The sequence below is a fragment of the Heterodontus francisci genome, chromosome 37 (assembly GCF_036365525.1).
Source record: "Heterodontus francisci isolate sHetFra1 chromosome 37, sHetFra1.hap1, whole genome shotgun sequence".
In the NCBI taxonomy this organism is placed as follows: domain Eukaryota; kingdom Metazoa; phylum Chordata; class Chondrichthyes; order Heterodontiformes; family Heterodontidae; genus Heterodontus; species Heterodontus francisci.
This window is the reverse complement of record NC_090407.1, coordinates 26,419,736-26,441,409: the sequence shown is the minus strand read 5'-3', so window position 1 is coordinate 26,441,409 and position 21,674 is coordinate 26,419,736. Positions and strand designations below refer to the sequence as shown.

Here is a 21,674-nt window from a genome sequence, read left to right as displayed (position 1 = left end):
AATGCAGCACTCCTTCAATACTGCATTGGAGTGTTAGCCTAGGTTACATATGGAAGTCCTAGAGTAGGGCTTGAAGCTACCACCTTCTGACTGAAAGGCATTAGTGCTACCAAATGAACAAAACTGACATTTCCAAATAAGATAAAGAAGTATTATACTCAGATTAGTATTTGCCAGTAGATTAATTGGATACAGGTCTGTCACTGGTGATGAGCCATTTGAAGTAATGAATTTTGAATATTGCACCTGGAGTGCATCAGATAACGTAAGAGCATAATTACTGAGGTATGATTGTTTATACCTGTACTATAAAATATGCTATTAAACTCATTGACAACACTGATTTGTTTGCAAAGAAAGAAACACGATAAAGAACATAAGTGAGTATGTTTGTTGCTGATACTGGAGGGAAAATTATCCTGTTTGCTAGGTTTTGTGAAATGAGTACTGAGAGTAAAGCAGTTTTTACTGCTCCATGCTTTCGCTGCCTGTTGTTTAAACTTAGTGCATGGAACAATTTTACTTCTTCTGTTGCTGTTTGAAGCCACCAGTGCCGAATATCACCTCTAGGATCGCAGATGTGAGGATGTATTAAATGCAAAGTGTGTTTCTGTACACAGAACAAGTTGTTGGTATTTAGCATACATACATTTTGATTACACCAATTCACATGTTATCAAATCTGAGCCCTGAGACTTGAGACAGGCTTTGATTATGTTACTGTGCATGCTTCCTATGTTACCATATACACAATTTGTGTCACAATAATTTCTTATTCTTGAATGGAACAGACTTGCTGAAAACAGCTGTCATGCAATTTAGTGATTGCCATAATATCTGAGAGTAAACCCACGACACAATGTCTTTTAAATTCAATTAAATATAAGCTGTCAATCATAACACAGATCAAGAAAGGGTTGATTATGCTTCTTACTTTAATTTACTGTTCTTATTAATCCTTTTTCCTGTATGTATATCAGGGTGCATCTAGTATACACAACATTGTATATGTACGGTTGAACAGAATATGCATGTCGTGTGTGTTTATGTACAAGTTTCATCAAGTTCACTGCGTGTGAATATGTGTATTGCCTGTGGCATTGTCCATAATCAGTTGTTGAATAAGAAGTTGTTTATATGCAAAATGGTAACAGTGTTGGAAAATTTCACAACCTAATGGCCAGAGGTTGCAACCACATCCTGACAGTTGACATAGGAAAATTGAATGGGAAATGATGATGTAGTAATTGACAATAGAAAATGTTGACAGAGAAGATTAACCAAAGATCTTGTCCTACACAAGATTTTTAATAATATAAATATTTTCAGCATAAATAATGTATCTAGCTTTGGTTAAGAATGTGGTTGGGTTTTGGAGCCTGATTATCTTTCATACCTCATAAACAGAGCTGTGTATTTTAGCAATCTGTGTGACCTTGCAGAGTGTTTATGAATTTATCCTTATTTCTGAGAACATTATCATAATGATGATTATGGTTTATAATACAGTTAACATGCAACTGCTGAAGTCATAGAGCTGTTACTCAATCTGCAATTGTAATTTATTCAGAAAGATGCTACTAAATGAAACAAGTTGCTTTGCAAGTTAATAAGAGAGGTTTAGGCTTATAAGTGAGTTGTTCTCCATTACATGCGAATGGTGTTGGAATCCTGGTCCCTTCTCAAAAGATCATAACCCTGAAGTATTTATCCTTCAAAATGTTGAGATAGAGTTCTCTTCAATGCTGAAAATCTTCAGATGATGTGTAGTCTGCACCAGTTACAAGCTGTGTTCTGGCATTTGACCTGTCACAGGATTATATTGGTCACAGTACCTGGCAAGGCTACACTGTACTGAGAACCAAGAAAGCTATGTTTTATACCCTTCAATTTAATTGCCAAATTGTGGATACTCCCTATTTGCAATGGATTTTTTTTAATGATGTTACAGATCGAGTCACACACTAACTCTTCACATGAACTGTTCAACCTTTCCTTTCCTACTCCATTTTAATCTTAATGGATACCAATGTGCCTTGCACTGTGAGTAAGCCTTGCCCCTTCCCTAAGTTCTAAAAACAGGACACAATTCAGTGCCATGGAGGGACAACATAATTCTAGCAATTGTTAAGGGGTCAAACACCTGAATATTACACAATCAGAGAGAAAAGTGAGATTGGTGCTTCCCTCATACTCATACATACTATATTAAATGTAATAGTGCATGATCCATATTAACTTGTCTGTAGGAGATCAGACCTTCTAAGTACAGAATGTTGTTGGTGAGAGGCCTTGCCACTTCAATCCTTTTAGCTTATGCTACTCTGGTAAATTGACGTGCAAAAGTAACATGATCAAAAAAAAACACTAAAGGTGGATGCCTGCAGTTCCTGGTCCTGACCATGCTCTTTGAACAGGCACATAGCACAGACCAGGCATTTTCCTACAAGCAAGGAAGAGGGAATTGGAGAGTGAGACATCTCAGGTGAACGTTATGGCCCTGTGGCTAAGAACAGTGTCCCAGGTGGAGGCCTGGAAAAAGCTGGAAATGGCTGCATACCCCACAGCGACTTGAAGCGACACATAGAATAAAATAATTTTACAACAACAAAAAACCTTATCACAGACTATTAAAAAAAAAATGAAGCTGCTGACCCCATAGAAGTTTGGGTGGCTGCAGGGAAGAGGAAAGGGTCACCTCATTGTCCACTTTGCTGGATGAGTAGGAGTGTGCCTATGAAAGGTGATAAAAAGCAACCAAGAGGAAACCAATGGCACAAAGAAAGCCTGACAGAAAATAAACCTCTAAAACTTTGCTGTAGGGTTTGCTTGTTCTTGCTACTGGTGGATAGAGAGCAGGGACAGAAGAGAATGCAGGAAATTATTGAAAATTAAACATTAATCCAGTAGGCAGGGTCACAGTCACACTAACCATTTGTATGTAAACATGAAAAGGTACACAAAGGCGTTCTATATTTGAGACAGAATATGAAGATATTTTCATAAGAAACCACAACTTCAAAAAGAAAATAAACATATCTGTGCCTACTGCTTTCTTGTTTTTTCCTCATTTGACTCACTGGTTTGTGCTCCAGGCTGCTTCCTTTAATTCCACTGGACAATTCCACGAGTCCTTTATTCTGGCACTGGGGTCCTGGGCAAATATGAAATGGCATACTGAATAAAATAACTACCTTTGTTACTTTTAAAAGAGTTGTCAAACATATGGTAAGCAAATTGAGGTGTTCATTAAATGTTCTATCAATGTTATTAACTTTTTTTTATTCATTCATGGGATGTGGGCATCGCTGGCCATCTGGCCATTTATTGCCCATCCCTAATTGCCCTTGAGAAGATTAATTGTGTTCTGGTTATATATTGTAATCATATTGCAGTGTGCTTGTTCTACCCCACCCTGCCCCAAGCGACATTTATCATCTACCTCTGTGTACAGAGTATAGAATCTCAAGATGTGGCAGTCTGTCATTTATTTTCATTTAAAGTATGATTGGCATGTGACCAGTTTTGAGTAGGTGGTTTATGAGTTTTTTTAAAAAAGTTAACCTGACTTCAAAAGTGTGACTTTTTAAATAGAAGTCAATTATCTCTCACATACTTTTTATCACACGATACAGAGATGTTAGTTATCACGGTTTTCAATGAACTCTGATCATTAGCAAACATCAGAATGCCACTCAAACACCCATCTCTGCCATCCTGACCACATGGATATGACCAGATGTGGTGACCTTATTCTAAAGTATGTTTCAAACTAACCTAATGTTGAATTAAACCATTCTCTTCCACTTTTGATTCACTTAAAATGTTACATTTGTTGTAATGGATTTACCTTTAAATCTGGTAACCATCCATGCAGCCTCAAATCAGTAGCCACAGGTCCTAACTGAATCCACATTGGATGTTTGACAGTTCAGCAGGCAAGCTGGTATCATACATGTCCCAGTCACTGCCTTAGTTACATATGTCAAGTTTCATTTTTATTACAGGGAGTTTTTACTAATCTTAATGAATTGAGATCTATAAATTCTACCCATTTTCCATGAAAACTGAAAGCCAGTGACCTGGTCTAGTACTACAGCTCACTGACAACTGGAAAGGAAGAATTAAATTACGTTGCACAATTTGAAAATTCTAATAGTTTGGTGCTGAAAGCTCATGATACCTAGGCAGATTTAATGTATGTGAAAGATATTTGAGAGGTGCAAAGAAAAAATGTTAATCTGATACAATAATAGAAACACGCAGCATTCTGGTCAGGAATGAAAAGAGAATGAACAAGTAAATGCTTTCACCAGAACCAGTTCAAGAATATGAAGAAAGGTTTCACTTGACACAACATAAAGAAGCTTCCTCCATCACTTGACACATTCCCGGAATACCTGCAGAAATTTGAGGCAGGTGATTAATTTGGGCCATTCAGTTAAAGCATAAAATGACTTGGAAATTATGCACAAAGGGCGGCACAGTGGCGCAGTGGTTAGCACCGCAGCCTCACAGCTCCAGGAACCCGGGTTCGATTCCGGGTACTGCCTGTGTGGAGTTTGCAAGTTCTCCCTGTGTCTGCGTGGGTTTTCTCCGGGTGCTCCGGTTTCCTCCCACAAGCCAAAAGACTTGCAGGTTGATAGGTAGATTGGCCATTATAAATTGTCACTAGTATAGGTAGTTGGTAGGGAAATATAGGGACAGGTGGGGATGTTTGGTAGGAATATGGGATTAGTGTAGGATTAGTATAAATGGGTGGTTGATGTTCGGCACAGACTCGGTGGGCCGAAGGGCCTGTTTCAGTGCTGTATCTCTAACCTAAAAAAAAAAGTTTTGCTAAGCCCTTTTGACACCAAGTTCAGTCTGTATGTACATGTCAAGGTTTTATATCTGCAGTTCTGACACATTTGCAGCATGCATTCAATAAGTATGGTACAGTACAGAATTTTAGCAGACAAAATGTATTTTATCTGCAGTGTATTTTTGAAATAAAGATATATAATTTTTTTTTCTAAATGCATGCGTCTGTATTTTTTATATAGTTTATTGTTATATTATTTCTGCTCTTCCCACCTACCAACTATCCTGGGCAATTCTAAAAATGGTTTTATCCTCTGTTCAAAACTTCATAGTAAAATTCAAAATCTTCAAGGGATTACAGACTTGCTTGAATTATTCTAAAATTAAAACCCTCACTGAATAGATGTCTAATTCAGGTGGAAGCAGAGGTTTTGGTAAGAAGCCAGGAGAGAGAAGGAGCTGCAGTAAGGTAATGCTGAATCTTAGCCCAAATGAAGAAGAGGTTGGTGATTAATTCTTGTTAAAATAACATACTGAACAGTTTCACAGAAACACATTAACAGGAAACTACTGAAGGAAGCACCCAAATGTGATGAGGAACTATTACGAAACTATTATTAATGACTTGGATGAAGGGGCCGAGTGTATTGTAGCCAAATTTGCAGACGATACAAAGATAGGTGGGGAAAGCAAGTTGTGAGAACACAAAGAGTCTACAAACGGATATAGATAGGTTAAGTGAGTAGGCAGAAATTTGGCAGATGGCGTATAATGTGGGAAAATATGAGGTTGTCCACTTTGGTGGGAAAAATAGAAAAGCAGAATATTACTTAAATGGAAAAAGATTGTAGAATGCTGTGATACACAAATCTGGGTGTCCTTGTACATGAATCACAAAAAGTTAGTATCCAAGTACAGCAAGTAATTAGGAAGGCAAATGGAATCTTGGCATGTATTGCAAGGGGGATGGAGTATAAAGATCAGGAAATCTTGTTACAACTGTACACGGCATTGGTGACTGCACCTAGAGTACTATGTACAGTTTTGGGATCCTTCTTGCTGGAGGGATATACTTGGATTGGAAGCAGTTCAGAGATAGTTCAATATTTAACATGCATAATACAGTAATCATGAAGTACTTCGATCTACATATAGACATGGTAAACCTAATTAGCACAAATGCTGTGGAGGATGAATTCCTGGAATTCAAGATGGTTTTCTAGAACACTATGTTGAGAAACCAACTAGAGAACAGGCTATTTTAGATAGATTCATAGAAAGTTTAAGGCACAGAAAGTGGCTACTTGGCACATCATGTCTATGCCGGCCAAAAAATGATCCACCTATTCTAGTCCCACCTTCCAACATTTGGTCCATAGCCCTGCAGATGACAGTACGTGAGGTGCATATCCAGACTCCTTTTGAATGAGTTCAGGGTTCTGCCTCAACCACCCTTTCAGACAGTGAGTTCCAGACCCCCACCACCCTGGGTGAAACAATCTCCCCTCTAATTTTTCTACCAAACATTTTAAATCTATGCCCCCAAGTCACTGACCTCTCTGCTAAAGTGAATGGGCCCTTCACCTTCACTCTATCAAGGCCCCTCAGAATCTTGTACATTTCAATCAGATCTCCCTTCTCTGTTCCAAGGAGAACAACCCCAGCCTATCCAATCTTTCCTCATAGCTGCATTTTTCCAGTGCTGGCAACATCCTTGTAAATCTCTTCTGTACCCTCTCTAGTACAATTACATCTTTTCTGTAATGAGGTGACCAGAACTGCACACAGTACTCATGTTGTGGCCTAACCAATGAGATACACAGTTCCAGCATAACCTCCCTGCTCTTATATTCTTTGCCTCGGATAATAAAGGAAAGGATTCCATATGCCTTCTTAACCACCTTATCGACTTGTCCTGCTACCTTCAGGGTCTGTGGACATTCACTCCACAGTCCCTCACTTCCTCTACACTTCTCAGTATTTTCCTATTAATCTTGTATTCCTTTGCCTTGTTTGACCTCCCAAAATGAATCACCTCACACTTTTCCAGGTTGAATTCCATTTGTCACTTTTCTGCCCATCTGACCAGACCATCGATATCATCCTACAGCCTACAGTTATCCTCCTCACTATCTACCACAACGCCAATCTTTGTGTCATCTTCAAACTTCTTGATCATGCCCCCTACATTTACATCCAAATCATTAATATATACCAAAAAATGTAGGGAACCCAGTACTGAGCCATGCGGAACGCCACTGGAAACAGCCCTCCAGTCGCAAAAATACTCATCAACAATTACCCTTTGTTTCCTGCCACCAAGCCAATTTTGTATCTGCCTTGCTGTATTTCCCTGGATCCCATGGGATTTTATTTTTTTAACCAGTCTGCCATGTGGGACCTTGTCAAAAGCCTTGCTAAAATCCAACTACACTACCCTCATATATCTTCCTTGTTATTTCTTCAAAAAATTCGATCTAGTATTGTGCAATGAGAAACGGTTAATTAATAATCTCATTGTAAAGGAGCCTATAGGGAAGAGTGGCCATAATATGATAGAATTTTACATTAAGTGTGAAAGTAAAGTAGTTCAATCCAAAACTAAGGTCTTAATTCTAAACATAGGAAACTACAAAGGTATGAGGAGCAAGTTGCCTATGGTAGATTCAGAAACTACATTAAAAGGTATGACAGCAGATAGGTAATGGCTAGCAATTAAAGAATTAATACATGGTTTACAACAAATTTATATTCCTTTGAGGCACAAAAAAGCCAACAGGAAAGGTGATCCAACCATCGCTAACAAGCGAAGTTAAGGACTGTTTTAGATTAAAGGAAGAGGCTTATAAAGTTACCAAAAAAGTAGTAAACTTGAAGATTGGGAGCATTTTAAAATTCAGCAAAGAAGGACTGAGAGACTGATAAAGGAAATAGAATATGAAAGTAAACTAGCAAGAAACATAATAACAGACCATAAAAGCCTCTATAAATATGTAAAAATGAAAAGATTAACAAAGACAAATGTGAGCCCACTACAGGCAGAGACACGAGAACCTAATAGCAAAGAAACTAAACAAATACTTTGTGTTTGTCTTCACAGAGGAAGACGTAAAAAAAACTCCCTGGACTACTAGCGAACCAAGCGAATAGTATGATTTAGGAACTGAAAAAAATCAGTATTCATGAAAAAGTAGCACTGGAGAAATTAATGGGACTGAAAGTTGATGCTGATGGACCTGATGATCTACATCCCAGAGCTTTGAAAGAGGTAGCTGTAGAGATAATGGATGCATTAGTGGTCATTTCCAAAATTCTATAGATTCTGGAATGGTTTCAGTAGATTGGAAGTTAGCAAATGTAACCCCACTATTTAAGAAAGGATGGAGAGAGAAAATAGAGAACTACAAACCTGTTAGCCTGACATCTGTAGTAGGGAAAGTGCTAGAATCTATTATAAAGGATGTGATAACCAGAGATCAGTAACGTGTCTGTACACAGTCACCAGTGTCCATGGTAAACAACTTTGGGGTCCGTGATTGGTAATTTCAGAGATGAGAAATTTCCTTTTGGCTTCGATGGAACGGCTTTTTAAAAAAGTCGCAAGTGTCAGTTTCACAGCTGACAGGTGCTGAAGCAGAACAGCACTTTCTGAGACCCAGACAGTTTCGAAGTTTTCCGACAGGTTCCAATTTTTTTAAATGTCCGCTGGAAAACTCCAAATCTGTCTGGACTTCGGAAGAGCTGTTCCCGCTCTCAGCAACAGTCAGAGAGAAAGCGAGAGGGGGAGAGAGAGAGTGAGGGAGAGATGGAGGGGGGAAGAGAGAGAGTGGGAAGAGAGAGAGAGTGGGAGAGGGGGGACAGAGAAAGAGAGAGTTGGGGAGGACAGAGTGCACATGAGAGAGAGAGAGAGGTGGGGGACAGAGAGAGAGGGGATAGACGGGACACAACACAAGGGGAACGACACGGTGGGGGGAGACACAGAGAGGTGGGGACAACACAGAGGGAGTGGGGGAGCAGTGGGAAGGGGGTCACAGAGATGGAGGGGGAGAGAGACACACAAAGAGAGAGAGGGACAGAGAGCAATCAAGATCATTCCTAACAGATGGACATCTATCCAGAATACTCCGCATCACTACACAAGTGTGCGGGCAGACATTGACTACTGGTGCAACAAAAAAATGCAAGGTATCTGATTAAATCAGTGTCCAACATAGTGACAAGAAAGTAAGTCAATAAATTACTCTTCTCAGTTAAAGCTTCTGCACATAAAATGCACATTAGTTGTTGTTTTGATTAATAGAAAGATAAATCTTTAATGCCTTTATCTTTTCAAAATTGTCTCACTGGCCCCCTATGTAAGACAAAAATTGTAATGCTGCCCCCTCGCCCTCACAACCACCTCCCCCCCCCCCCCCCCCACCCCCGCACCACCCAACCCCCCATCCCGCTTCAAGCTTTTAACCTTGTGTTTTAAAATAACTTAGCAACTAGGTTATTTTAAAACACAAGTTTAAAGGCTTGTGTTATGTAAACTCATTTTAAAATGGCAAAAGTTGCTGAGGGAAAGTCTCAATTTTTATGCTCTGGCATGCATTATTTTCACTTGGAACACAATCTCACTGACATGTTGAAAGTTACTAGACTTTTATTTCTAAATAAATTTCACAATTCTGCGCTATCTATTTGGAATCACATTGTTCCAGAACTTGTATAAAGGGGAAAACAGACAAGAAAATCCAAGGAATCTCCAAAAGTCAGCACTGTAAGTTACTCATGAATATAAAAGTATGGTGTATTAGGGCTGAGTGATATTCGTGAAAACAGGATGCTGCTGACTCATATACAATTATATACAATGTAACAGATAGCTTTAATAGACCTTAATCTATGGTGAACTGTCTACGATTCCTTAACAAAATCCATGCTGCATTTGCAGTTTTAAAAACTGTCAGGGAAGACATAGTAAAAATTTATTTTGTTTCAATGACCATGTTAGAAGCCGTCATTAACTGATCTTTTTGCTGCGCATTCGATTAAAGAAAATGTTTTACAAGTATGTCAAAGATCAGTAACTGCAATGTGCATCATTTACTATCCAGTTTGAGGGCAGATAACATGACTGACTAGTGTTATTTGAAAGTTGTCTGTATCATAGAATTACATTACGTTATAAGTGCACCTTTGCTAATGGGTAATAGATTTGACTTGAACATAAATTGGCTAGTCTGGAGTACAATCTTTCAGATAATGACTAAACATTTTGTAATTGAATAGTACATGCAAGAACAAGAACAACTGCTCCACGTTTTGCAGAAAAGCTTTTTCTTAATAATTAGCTTGTCAGAGCTGAATCAGAATTGTCAGTGACTGACTGAGATATAGACATACGTGAATTGCAGGAACTGAAAGGCGCCCTTTATCTGTCATTGTGTTTATCTAATTTTGTCACTGGCTTTGGTGAGTAAATGACATTTTGTCCCATGAGAAATTCTATTGTTTCTGTATTTTAGAATCTTCGTTTAACAGTCTGTTAAGATGAATGAGCTAGTCTTGGCTACCTACTGTTAATCTCTCTGTCCTTTCTGTCCCACTTTGCTTTTCTGTCTTGCATGACTCTTCTGAAGTACTATCTGCTCCATCCTATAAAATTCTCCTGATTTGGAGATCACTGCCTTTTTGTTGGCTGCCCTGTCTTCAAACACATATTCTATAGGATGGAGCAGATAGTACTTCAGATGAGTCATGTAAAACAGAAAAACAGAGTGGGACAGGAAGGACAGAGAGATTACAAGCAGGTGGAGCAGTTGCACAAATATTGACATGGGTTAAATTGTCTTGTGACAACAGCAGTGTGAGAAATTGTCCATCTTCCTATTGCTGAGTTTTCTACTGTCCCATCTCAATAACCACAATAACAATTTTGTCCTTGAGTTTCATGATTTATTAGACAATTCATTTGACAAGGTCCGTCTACTATCCCGTGACACAGTGTAGCTAGCTCTATTCTGTCAACAAAAGTAATTGGCATTGCATACTATTTTGCTTGCTATCTAGCTAATAACGTTGTGCTGCTCTCCATTGATGTTTGTATGCTTAGCTACTTCATTTAAAGGGAGAAATGTGTTTTAAATTGGACTGTGTTTTGATGGCACTAGATTGGCTATACACTTTATATTTAGATAAATTGCCCCAAGTCAGTGAATATAGGAGGTATGATCAGTAAGTTGGCAGATGACATGAAAATTGGTGGTGTCGTAAATAGTGAGGAGGAAAGCCTTAGATTACAGGACTATATAGATAGGCTGGTAAGATGGACAGAGCAGTGGCAAATGGAATTTAATCCCGAGAATTGTGAGGTGATGCATTTTGGGAGGACTAACAAGGCAAGGGAATATACAATGGGTGGTAGGATCCTAGGAAGTACAGAGGGTCAGAGGGTGTACTTGTCCATAGATCACTGAAGGCAGCAGCACAGGTAGGTAAGGTGGTTAGAAAGGCATATGGGATACATACTTTTATTAGCCAAGGCATAGAATATAAGAGCAGGGAGGTTATGATGGAGCTGTATAAAACGCTAGTTAGGCCTCAGCTGGAGTACTGTGTACAGTTCTGGTCGCCACACTATAGGCAGGATGTGATTGCACTGGAGAGGGTGCAGAGGAGATTCACCAGGATGTTGCCTGGGCTGGAGCATTTCAGCTATGAAGTGAGACTGGAGAGGCTAGGGTTGTTTTCCTTAGAGCAGAGAAGACTGAGGGGGAACCTGATTGAGGTATACAAAATTATGAGGGGCGTAGAAATGGTAGAGAGGAAGAAACGTTTTCCCTTAGTGGCGGTGTCAATAACCAGGTGGCATAGATTTAAGGTAAGGGGCAGGAGGTTTAGAGGGGATTTGAGGAAAACATTTTTCACCCAGAGGGTGGTTGGAATCTGGAACACACTGCCTGAAGGGGTGGTAAAGACAGGAACACTCACAACATTTAAGAAATAGCTAGATGAGCACTTGAAACGCTATAGCGTACAAAGTTACAGGCCAAGTGCTGGAAAATGGGATTAGAATAGATAGGTGCTTGATGGCTGGCACAGACTTGCTGGGCCAATGGGCTATGACTCTAAATGTCTGTGGTGCAACATGTTGGTGCCTATCCTCGGTATTAACTGGACACTTAGAAAATAATGATAGGATTGGGCAGAGTCAACATGGATTTATGAAAGGGAAATCATATTTGACAAACCTGTTAAGAGTTTTTGAAGAAATAACTAGCAGAATAGATAAGGTGGAACCAGTGGATGTGGTGTATTTGGATTTTCAGAAGGCTTTCGATAAGGTCCCGCACAGGATGTTAGTAAGCAAGAGTAGAGTACATGAGATTGGGGGTAATATATTGGCATGTATTGAGAATTGGTTAACAGACAGAAAACAGCAAGTAGAAATAAGTGGGTTATTCTCAGATGGCAAGCTGTGACTAGTGGGGTACCAGAAGGATCAGTGCTTGGGCCCCAGTTATTCACAATCTCTATCAATGACTTGGATGTGGTTCCAAGTTTGCTGATGACACAAAACTAGGTGTGAGTTGTGACAATCTAGTGGTGCGAGACCCCTTGGGGACGAGCGACCATAATATGATAGAATTCTTCATCAAGATGGAGAGTGACGTAGTTGATTCTGAGACAAGGGTCCTGAATCATAGTAAAGGAAACTACGAAGGTATGAGGCGCGAGTTGGCCGTGACGGATTGGGAAACGTTACTTAAAGGGATGATGGTGGATAGGCAATGGCAAACATGTAAAGAGCACATGGATGAACTGCAACAATTGTTTATCCCTGTCTGAAGCAAAAGTAAAACGGGAAAGGTAGCCAACCATGGCTTACAAGGGAAATTAGAGATAGCATTAGATCCAAGGCAGAGGCTTATAAATTTGCCAGGAAAAACAACAGACCTGAGGATTGGGAGCAGTTTGGAATTCAGCAAAGGAGGACCAAGGGATTGATTAAGAAGGGGAAAATAGAGTACAAGAACAAGCTTGTAGGGAACATAAAAATTGACTGTAAAAGTTTCTATAGGTATGTGAAGAGAAAACGCTTGGTGAAGACAAATGTAGGTCCCTTACAGTCAGAAACAGGGGAATTTATTATGAGGAATAAAGAATTGGCTGACCAAATAAATGCATACTTTGGTTCTGTCTTCACAAAGGAGGACACAAATATCATACCAGAAATGTTGGGGAATACAGGGCTTAGTGAGAGAGAGGAACTGAAAGAAATCAGTATTAGTAGAGAAATGGTGTTGGGGAAATTGATGGGATTGAAGGCCGATAAATCCCCAGGGCCTGATGGTATGCATCCCAGAGTACTTAAGGAAGTGGCCCTAGAAATAGTGGATGCATTGGTGGTCATCTTCCAAGATTCTATAGATTCTGGAAGAGTTCCTACAGATTGAAGGGTAGCTAATGTAACCCCACTATTTAAAAAGGGAGGTAGAGAGAAAGCAGGGAATTATAGACCAGTCAGCCTGATGTCAGTAGTGGGGAAAATTCTAGAGTCCATTATCAAAGATTTTATAGCAGAGCACAGAACAGTGGTAGAATCGGACAGAGTCAGCATGGGTTTACTAAGGAGAAATCATGCTTGACAAATCTACTAGAATTCTTTGAGGATGTAACTAGTAGAGTTGATGAGGGGGATACAGCGGATGTGGTTTATTTGGACTTTCAGCAGTCTTTCGACAAAGTCCCACAAAAGAGATTAGCATGTAAAATTAAAGCGCATGGGATTGGGGATAGTGTATTGCGATGGATTGAAAATTGATTGGCGGACAGGAAACAAGGAGTAGGAATAAATGGGTCTTTTTCCGATTGGCAGGCAGTGACTAGTGGGGTACTGCAGGGATCGGTGCTAGGACCCCAGCTATTCACAATATACATTAATGATTTAGATGAGGGAACTAAATGTAATATCTCCAAATTTGCAGATGACACAAAACTGGGTGGGAGGGTGAGTTGTGAGGAGGATGCAGAGAGGCTTCAGGGTGATTTGGACAATTTGAGTGAATGGGCTAATGCGTGGCAGATACAGTATAATGTGGATAAATGTGAGGTTATCCACTTTGGTAGCAAAAACAGGAAGACAGATTATCTGAATGGCTATAAACTGAGAGAGGGGAATATGCAGCGAGACCTGGATGTTCTCATACACCAGTCGTTGAAAGTAAGCATGCAGGTCCAACAGGCGGTTAAAAAAAGGCAAATGGTATGTTGGCCTTCATAGTGAGAGGATTCGAGTACAGGAGCAGGGATGTCTTGCTGCAATTATACAGGGCCTTGGAGAGGCCACACCTGGAATATTGTGTGCAGTTTTGGTCTCCTTATCTGAGGAAGGATGTTCTTGCTATAGAGGGAGTGCAGCAAAGGTTTACCAGACTGATTCCTGGGATGGCAGGACTGCCGTATGAGGAGAGATTGAGTCGATTAGGATTATATTCGCTGGAGTTCAGATGAGTGAGGGGGGATCTCATAGAAACATTTAAAATTCTAGCAGGACTTGACAGGGTAGATGCCGCAAGAATGTTCCCGATGGTGGGGGAGTCCAGATCATAGACTAAGGGTACGGGGTAAACCTTTCAGGATTGAGATGAGGAGAAATTTCTTCATCCAGAGAGTGGGGAGCCTATGGAATTTGCTACCACAGAAAGCAGTTGAGGCCAAAACATTGTATATTTTCAAAAAGGAGTTAGATATAGCTCTTGGGTCTAAAAGGATCAAAGGGTATGTGGCGAAAGCGGGAACAGGCTACTGAGTTGGATGATCAGCCATAATCATAATGAATGGCGGAGCAGGCTCGAAGGGCTAAATGGCCTACTCCTGCTTCTATTTTCTATGGTTCTATGTGAGTAGAATGCAAAGAGGCTTCAAGTGGATTTAGACAGGCTAATTGAGTGGGAAAGAACATGGCAGATGGAATATAATGTGGAAAAATGTGAAGTTATCCACTTTAGTGGAAAAACAGAAATGCAGAGTGTTTCTTAAATGGTAAGAGATTAAGAAACGTTGATGTACAAAGGGACCTGGATGTCCTTGTTTATAAGTCACTAAAAGCTAACATGCAGGTGCAGCAGGCAATTAGAAAGGCAAATAGTATGTTGGCCTTTATTGCAAAAGGATTTGAGTACAAGAGTAAAGAAATCTTGCTGCAATTGTGTAGAGCCTTGGTGAGAGCGCATCTGGAGTATCGTGTACAGTTTTGGTCTCCTTACTTAAGGACATACTTGCCATAAATGGAGTACAATGAAGGTTTGACTGATCCCTGGGATGGCTGGATTGTTCTATGAGGAGTGATTGAGGAGATTGGGCCTGCATTCGCTAGAGTTTAGAAGAATGAGAAATGATCTCATTGAAGCTTACAAAGTTCCTACAGGGCTTGACAGAATTGATGCAGGAAGGATGTTTCCCTGGCTGTGGGGTCTAGAACCAAGAGATACAATCTCAGAATAAGAGGTAGGCCATTTAGAACTGAGATGAGAAGGAATTTCTTCTCTCAAAGGGATATGAATCTTTGGAATTCTCTACCCCAGAGGGCTGTGGAGGCTCAGTCATTGAGTAGGTTCAAGACAGAGATCAATAGATTTCCAGATACTAAAAATATCAAGGGATATGGGGATGGTTCAGGAAAAGGGCATTGAGGTAGAAGATCAGCCATGATCTAGTTGAATGGCGGAGCAGACTCAAGGGGCTGAATGGCCTACTCCTGCTCCTGTTTCCTATGTTCCTATCTTCAGTCCGTTTCGCTTTCCACAGATGCTGCCAGACCTGCATGAGTATTTCCAGCATTTTCTGTTTTTACTTCAGATTCCCAGCATCTGCAGTATTTGACTTTTGTATTGATGTTAACAGAGTTGTACAGTACACAGCAAGGAGATTGGTCTCCCTGAAGCGTCTGTTGATTATTTGGATCGTAATTGCTTTTAAACTTTGGTTTTTAGAACATTCCAGAATTTCTATCTCCCCTCACAGGTTAAGTTTTTATATTTCAGTCTCTACAATTGCCCCTCTCCTTGGAAAGCATTCGCTCCCTCACTGGGGTTAAACTTCATGGATACCCAAATGACATCATTCCCGTGTGCTTCCAGAAGGCGAGTGTTAGTGGGCTGAGCCTATTGCTATTCCTCGTACAACATCCTCAAACATATATTCCCAGTAGGAATTGTTGAAAGGTGATCAAGTCCAAGAACCATGGTTAATTTACTCTTCTCTAACCCATGGGGCTTAGACTAATTATATTGTGCCGACTGCTACTCCACCCCAGCCGATAACAACAGGTTTCAGCAAATAAACAATAATATAAGATTATTGGAGTTAATTTCTCCACAAATGGTCAGCACAGCTATTTTTCAGTGAACTCAGTTTCGAATTCATATTTTCTGTGCACTAATTTAGCAGGAGCATTATTAACCTGTTCAAAATAAATGGGGGATTCTTCTTTCAAATGCAGCACAGGGAAATTCAATACAAATGCATTAAGTTTAGTTTAGTTTAGAGATGCAGCACTGAAACAGGCCCTTTGGCCCACCGAGTCTGTGCCGACCATCAACCACCCACTTACACTAACCCTACTCCTATTACTAACTCTACATTCCTACCACATCTCCACCTGTCCCTGTATTTCCCTACCACCTACCTATACTAGGGGCAATTTATAATGGCCAATTAACCTATCAACCTGCAAGTCTTTGGCATGTGGGAGGAAACCGGAGCACCCGGAGGAAACCCACACAGGCAGTACCCAGAATTGAACCCGGGTCGCTGGAGCTGTGAGGCTGCGGTGCTAACCACTGTGCCGCCCGAATACCAGAGTGAATGCCAGGTCTTAGATCTAGGATTTCTGAAGCCTGCTCAGTAATGTTACCTCAATGAGACATCAAACTGCTGCTGGTGTTGTTTTCTAAATAATGTTAATCAGAATCTAGAATTTCACCCCAGACAAAGGACTAGCACAGTCAATGCCTAGATGGTTCCCACTGAATGAAATGCTCTTATTCAGAGATAGGGATACTCAAATATCCACTCACATTGAGAGTAGGGTTGAAGGGAGGGAGTCTGGCGAATGGGTGGGCTCAGAGGAGAAATCATGATGGGGATTTGGGAAGAGATAGAGACAAGAGTGGGGATCGGGGGAGATCTGGAGACTGGGGAATGGAGCTCAGGAGAGAGATGGGAACAGGAATGGGGATCGGAGAAAGATGAGGAATAGGGAATAGAGGCTGAGAGGAAAGGTAGACTAAAGAATGGGGACTTGGGGACTAGGGGCTCAGAAGAGAGGGACAGTGGGGAATGTGATGAGCATGGCACCCAGCATTTCTGGCTGAGCTGGGAGCAATAGCAGCAAGGTGGTGAGTTGGGAGGGTGGAGGGGCAATACTGAAAGTGAGCAGTTGATAGAGGTAAGTGAAATCTAGGGACCCGTGGGTCAATAGTGAATGATTATTTTTACCAGTGGACGAATATGAAACAAGGAGATGGAGACTGAGGATTTTCACTGGAAGAAAAGGGGGAAGGAAGGAGGAAGGTTCTTGAACTGAGGTCAATTAGACTGTGGGATACTTCACCACCAGTGATAATTGCGGTGGAGACTAAAATTAATTTAAAAGACAAAGGGATAAATATTTGACAAGGAGAAATATAAAAAGATTGGGTGTGGAGAATAGGCTTACAAGAGTGACAGTACTGGTAGGACTGAATGGCCTCCTCTTGTGCTGTAATTCTTACAAGTCTATGAAAACTTTCCTTCATCAAATCTGAGTTCAGGGAATGGTTTAGAAATGTCAATGCTGAGCTGAGTTAGGAAAATGTGCCCTGTGAGAAGTGGCTCAAGCACTGAGCCTGCTGTACTTTGTGCAATCTTCTGGTTTGGTTCAGATCAGTTTGTGCCAACTGGTTTTGACGTGTGAGGTCCAAGTACAGATCAGCTCAGACTGAGAATTCCAGTTCAGAGATGTTACCTTCACAGAACCAGCACCAAAACCGGACTCCAAGAAGATAAAGGAGAGAGATCAGACCAGTTAAAAAATAGCATCGATGGGGAGTATGACCCAGATTGCAGGGGGGATTCTGGCTGTGGTTTCAGGTTGAAAATCAGCAGGTTATAGGATTACTACTAGATGCAGGTAGGATACCAGGCCAATACAACTATTACTACCTATTAGTACCAGATACATATCTATCCGTGAGGTATTATATTACTGTTAGTTAACGGTGCAATTTCACTGAGTTACCATTAATTACTGCTGAAATCAAAGTTCCTCCCAACACTAGCTTCGCCTCAGCGAATTGCTCCCCCACCTTCACATACCCCTCTTCCCTGCCCTCATATGATCAGATGCCACATGATCAGGTATCACATGGTCAGATATCATGTGGTCAGACTGTCACATGATCAAACCTCAGGATGCCTCCAACCAGGGTTGACAAACTTTACACCATACCCTGGCTCAGTAAACAATGACAGGGAGACAAATTCTTTTGAAAAATGTGAGTAACCAAGCATAGATATTAAGTTCAGACTGTAGGACCTGTGGTGTTTGAATGGCACAGGTTGCACGTGACTGTGTGGACTTTGATAAATACCAGTCTTTTGTCAGCAATTTGCATTTTATTAAGGTTACACAAAATTAAAAAACAAAACATAGAGTCATAGAGTTTTACAGCACAGAAACAGGCCCTTCGACCCAATGTGCCTGCGCCGACCATCAAGAACCCGTCTTAACTAATTCCATTTAACACACTTGTATGTTATGGCGGTTCAAGTGCACATCTAAGTATTTCTTGAAAGTCGAGAGTGTTCCTGCCTCTACCACCCCTTCAGGCAGTGTGTTTCAGATTCCAACCACCCTCTGGGTGAAAAAATTCCTGCTCAACTCCCCTCTAAACCTCCTGCCCCTTACCTTAAATCTATGCCCCTAGTTATTGACCTCTTCACTAAGGGAAAAAGTTTCTTCCTATCTATCCTATCAATGCCCCTCATAATTTTGTATACCTTAATCAGGTCCCCCCCTCAGCCTTCTCCGCTCCAAGGAAAATAACCCCAGCCTATCTACTCTGTCTTCATAACTGAAATGCTCCAGCCCAGGCAACATCTTAGTGAATCTCCTCTGCACCCTCTCCATTGCAATCACATCCTTCCTATAGTGTGGCGACCAGAACTGTACACAGTACTCCAACTGATTGGTTTCTTAAGCTCCATCATAACCTCCCTGCTCTTATATTCTGTGCTTCTGCTAATAAAGGCAAGTATCCCGTATACCTTTCTAACCACCTTATCTATCTGTGCTGCTGCTTTCCGTGATCTTTGGACAAGCACCCCAAGGTCCCTCTGACCCTCTGTACTCCTTAGGGTCCTACCATCCATTGTTTTTTCCATTGTTTTGTTAGACTTCCCAAAGTGCATCACCTCACACTTCTCAGAATTAAACTCCATTTGCCACTGCTCCACCCATCTATATCATCCTGTAGTCTAAGGCTTTCCTCCTCACTATTTACGACACCACCAATTTTCATGTCGTCTGCGAACTTACTGATCATACCTCCTATATTCACGTCTAAATCATTAATGTACACAACAAACAGTAAGGGTCCAAGCAAAGATCCCTGTGGTACACCATTGGTCACAGGCCTCCACTTACAGAAACAATGCTCAACTATGACCCTCTGCCTCCTGCCATTTTTGAATCCAATTTGCCAAATTACCCTGGATCCCATGGGCCTTTACTTTCTTAACCAATCTGCCATGTGGGACCTTATCAAAAGCCTTACTGAAGTCCATGTAGACTACATCAACTGCTTTACCCTCATCTACACCTCTAGTCACCTCCTCGAAAAATTCAATCAAATTTGTTGGACACAATCTCCCCCTGACAAAGCCATGCTGACTATCTCTGATTAATCCCCGTCTCTCCAAGTGGATATTAATCCTGTCTCAGAATTTTTTCCATTAATTTCCCTACCATTGATTTAGACTCACCGGCCTGTAATTAGCTGGTTTATCCCTGCTACCCTTCTTAAATAATGGTACCACATTCACTGTCCTCCAATCCTCTGGTACCTCTCCTGTGGCCTGAGAGGATCTGAAAATTAGTGTCAGAACCCCTGCTATCTCCTCCCTTGCCTCATATAACAGCCTGGGATACATCTCATCTGGACCAGGGGATTTATCCACCTTCAAGCCCGCTAAAACAGCTAATACCACCTCCTTTTCAATGCTAATATGATCAAGTATATCACAATCCCCTTCCCTGATCACTATACCTACATGGTCCCTCTCCATAGTGAGCACAGATGAAAAGTAATTATTCAAAACCTCACCTATGTCCTCCGGCTCCTCACAGATTGCCTCTTTGATCCCTAATGGGCCCCACTTTTTCCCTGGTTATGCTCTTGCCCTTAACATACTTATAAAATGCCTTGGGATTTTCTTTATCTTGTCTGCCAGTGTTTTTTCATGCCCCCTCTTCGCTCTCCTAATTACCTTTTTAAGTACTCCCCTACACTTTCTATACTCCTCTAGGGACTCTGCTGTTTTCAGCACTCTGAATCTGCCATAAGCCTCCTTTTTTTTCCCTTATCCAATCCTCTATATCCCTTGACATCCAGGGTTCCCTTGACTTGGTCCTACTCTTCACCTTTAATGGGAACATGCTGCACCTGAGCTCTTGCAATTTCCCTTCTAAATGACTCCCACTGGTCTGATGTAGACTTTCCTACAAGAAGCTGCTCCCAGTTCACTTTGGCCAGATCCTGTTTTATCATACTGAAATCTGCCTTCCCCCAATTCAGTACTCTTATTTCCGGACCCTCTATGTCCTTTTCCATAACAATCTTCAGTCTTATGGTCACTATCCCCAAAATGCTCCCCCACTGCCACTTCTACCACTTGTCCGGCTTCATTCCCTAGGATTAAGTCCAGTACTGCTCTTCCTCTTGTAGGACTCTCTACGTGCTGGCTCAAAAAGCTCTCCTGAATGCACTTGAAGAATTCCGCCCCCTTTAAGCTTTTTGCACGAATACTATCCCCTCTAGTATAGGGGAAGTTAAAATCCCCTATTATTATTGCACCTCTCTGAGATTTGCCTACATATCTGATCCTCGACCACTGCCTGACTGTTTGGAGGCCTGTAGTACACTCCCAGCCAAGTAATAGCCCCCGTTTTGTTTTTAAGTTCTACCCATATGACCTCATTAGAGGAACCTTCTAAGATATCATCCCTCCTTACTGCAGTAATTGACTCCTTGATCAACAATGCAATGCCACCTCCTCTTTTACCCCCTCCCCTATCACGTCTGAAGATTCTATACACTGGGATATTGAGCTGCCAGTCCTGTCCTTCCCTCAACCATGTCTCAGTAATAGCAATAATATCATATTCCCATGTGTTAATCAACACCCTCAATTCATCTGCCTTACTAGAAAGACACCTTGCATTAAAATAGAAAAAAATCCAGCCTTGCATTATTTGCCTGAGCCTTAACAGATCTACATTTACTGTGTCCTCCGGACTGACTTAGCTTCACATTTATATTTTTTTGTACATCACCTCCTAATGTGCTTCCACTCTGTATCCCACCCCCCTGCCAAATTAGTTTAAACTCCACCACCAACCCCCCAACAGCAAAGGATGCTGGTCCCATTCTGCTTCAGGTTCAACCTGTCCGTCCATCTTATACAGATAACACTTTCGCCAGAAACAGGCCCAGTGATCCAGGAATCTAAAGCCCTCCCTCCTGCACCATCTCCCCAACCATGCATTCATCTGCTCTAACCTCCTATTCATATACTAACTAGCCCGTGTCACTGGAAGAAAGCTCTGAGGTCCTACTTTTTAA

General features: G+C 41.1%; 1 protein-coding gene across 1 annotated transcript in view; it reads right to left on the bottom strand.

Annotated features, from left to right (window-relative positions):
* Positions 1-21,674, bottom strand: part of LOC137352200 (protein-arginine deiminase type-2-like) — an 85,279-nt gene that overhangs the window by 21,005 nt on the left and 42,600 nt on the right. Inside the window, exon 19 of the mRNA XM_068017406.1 lies at positions 3,081-3,154. Within this exon, the coding sequence (XP_067873507.1) occupies positions 3,081-3,154 (74 nt within the window). The remainder of the gene's footprint in view (positions 1-3,080; positions 3,155-21,674) is intronic.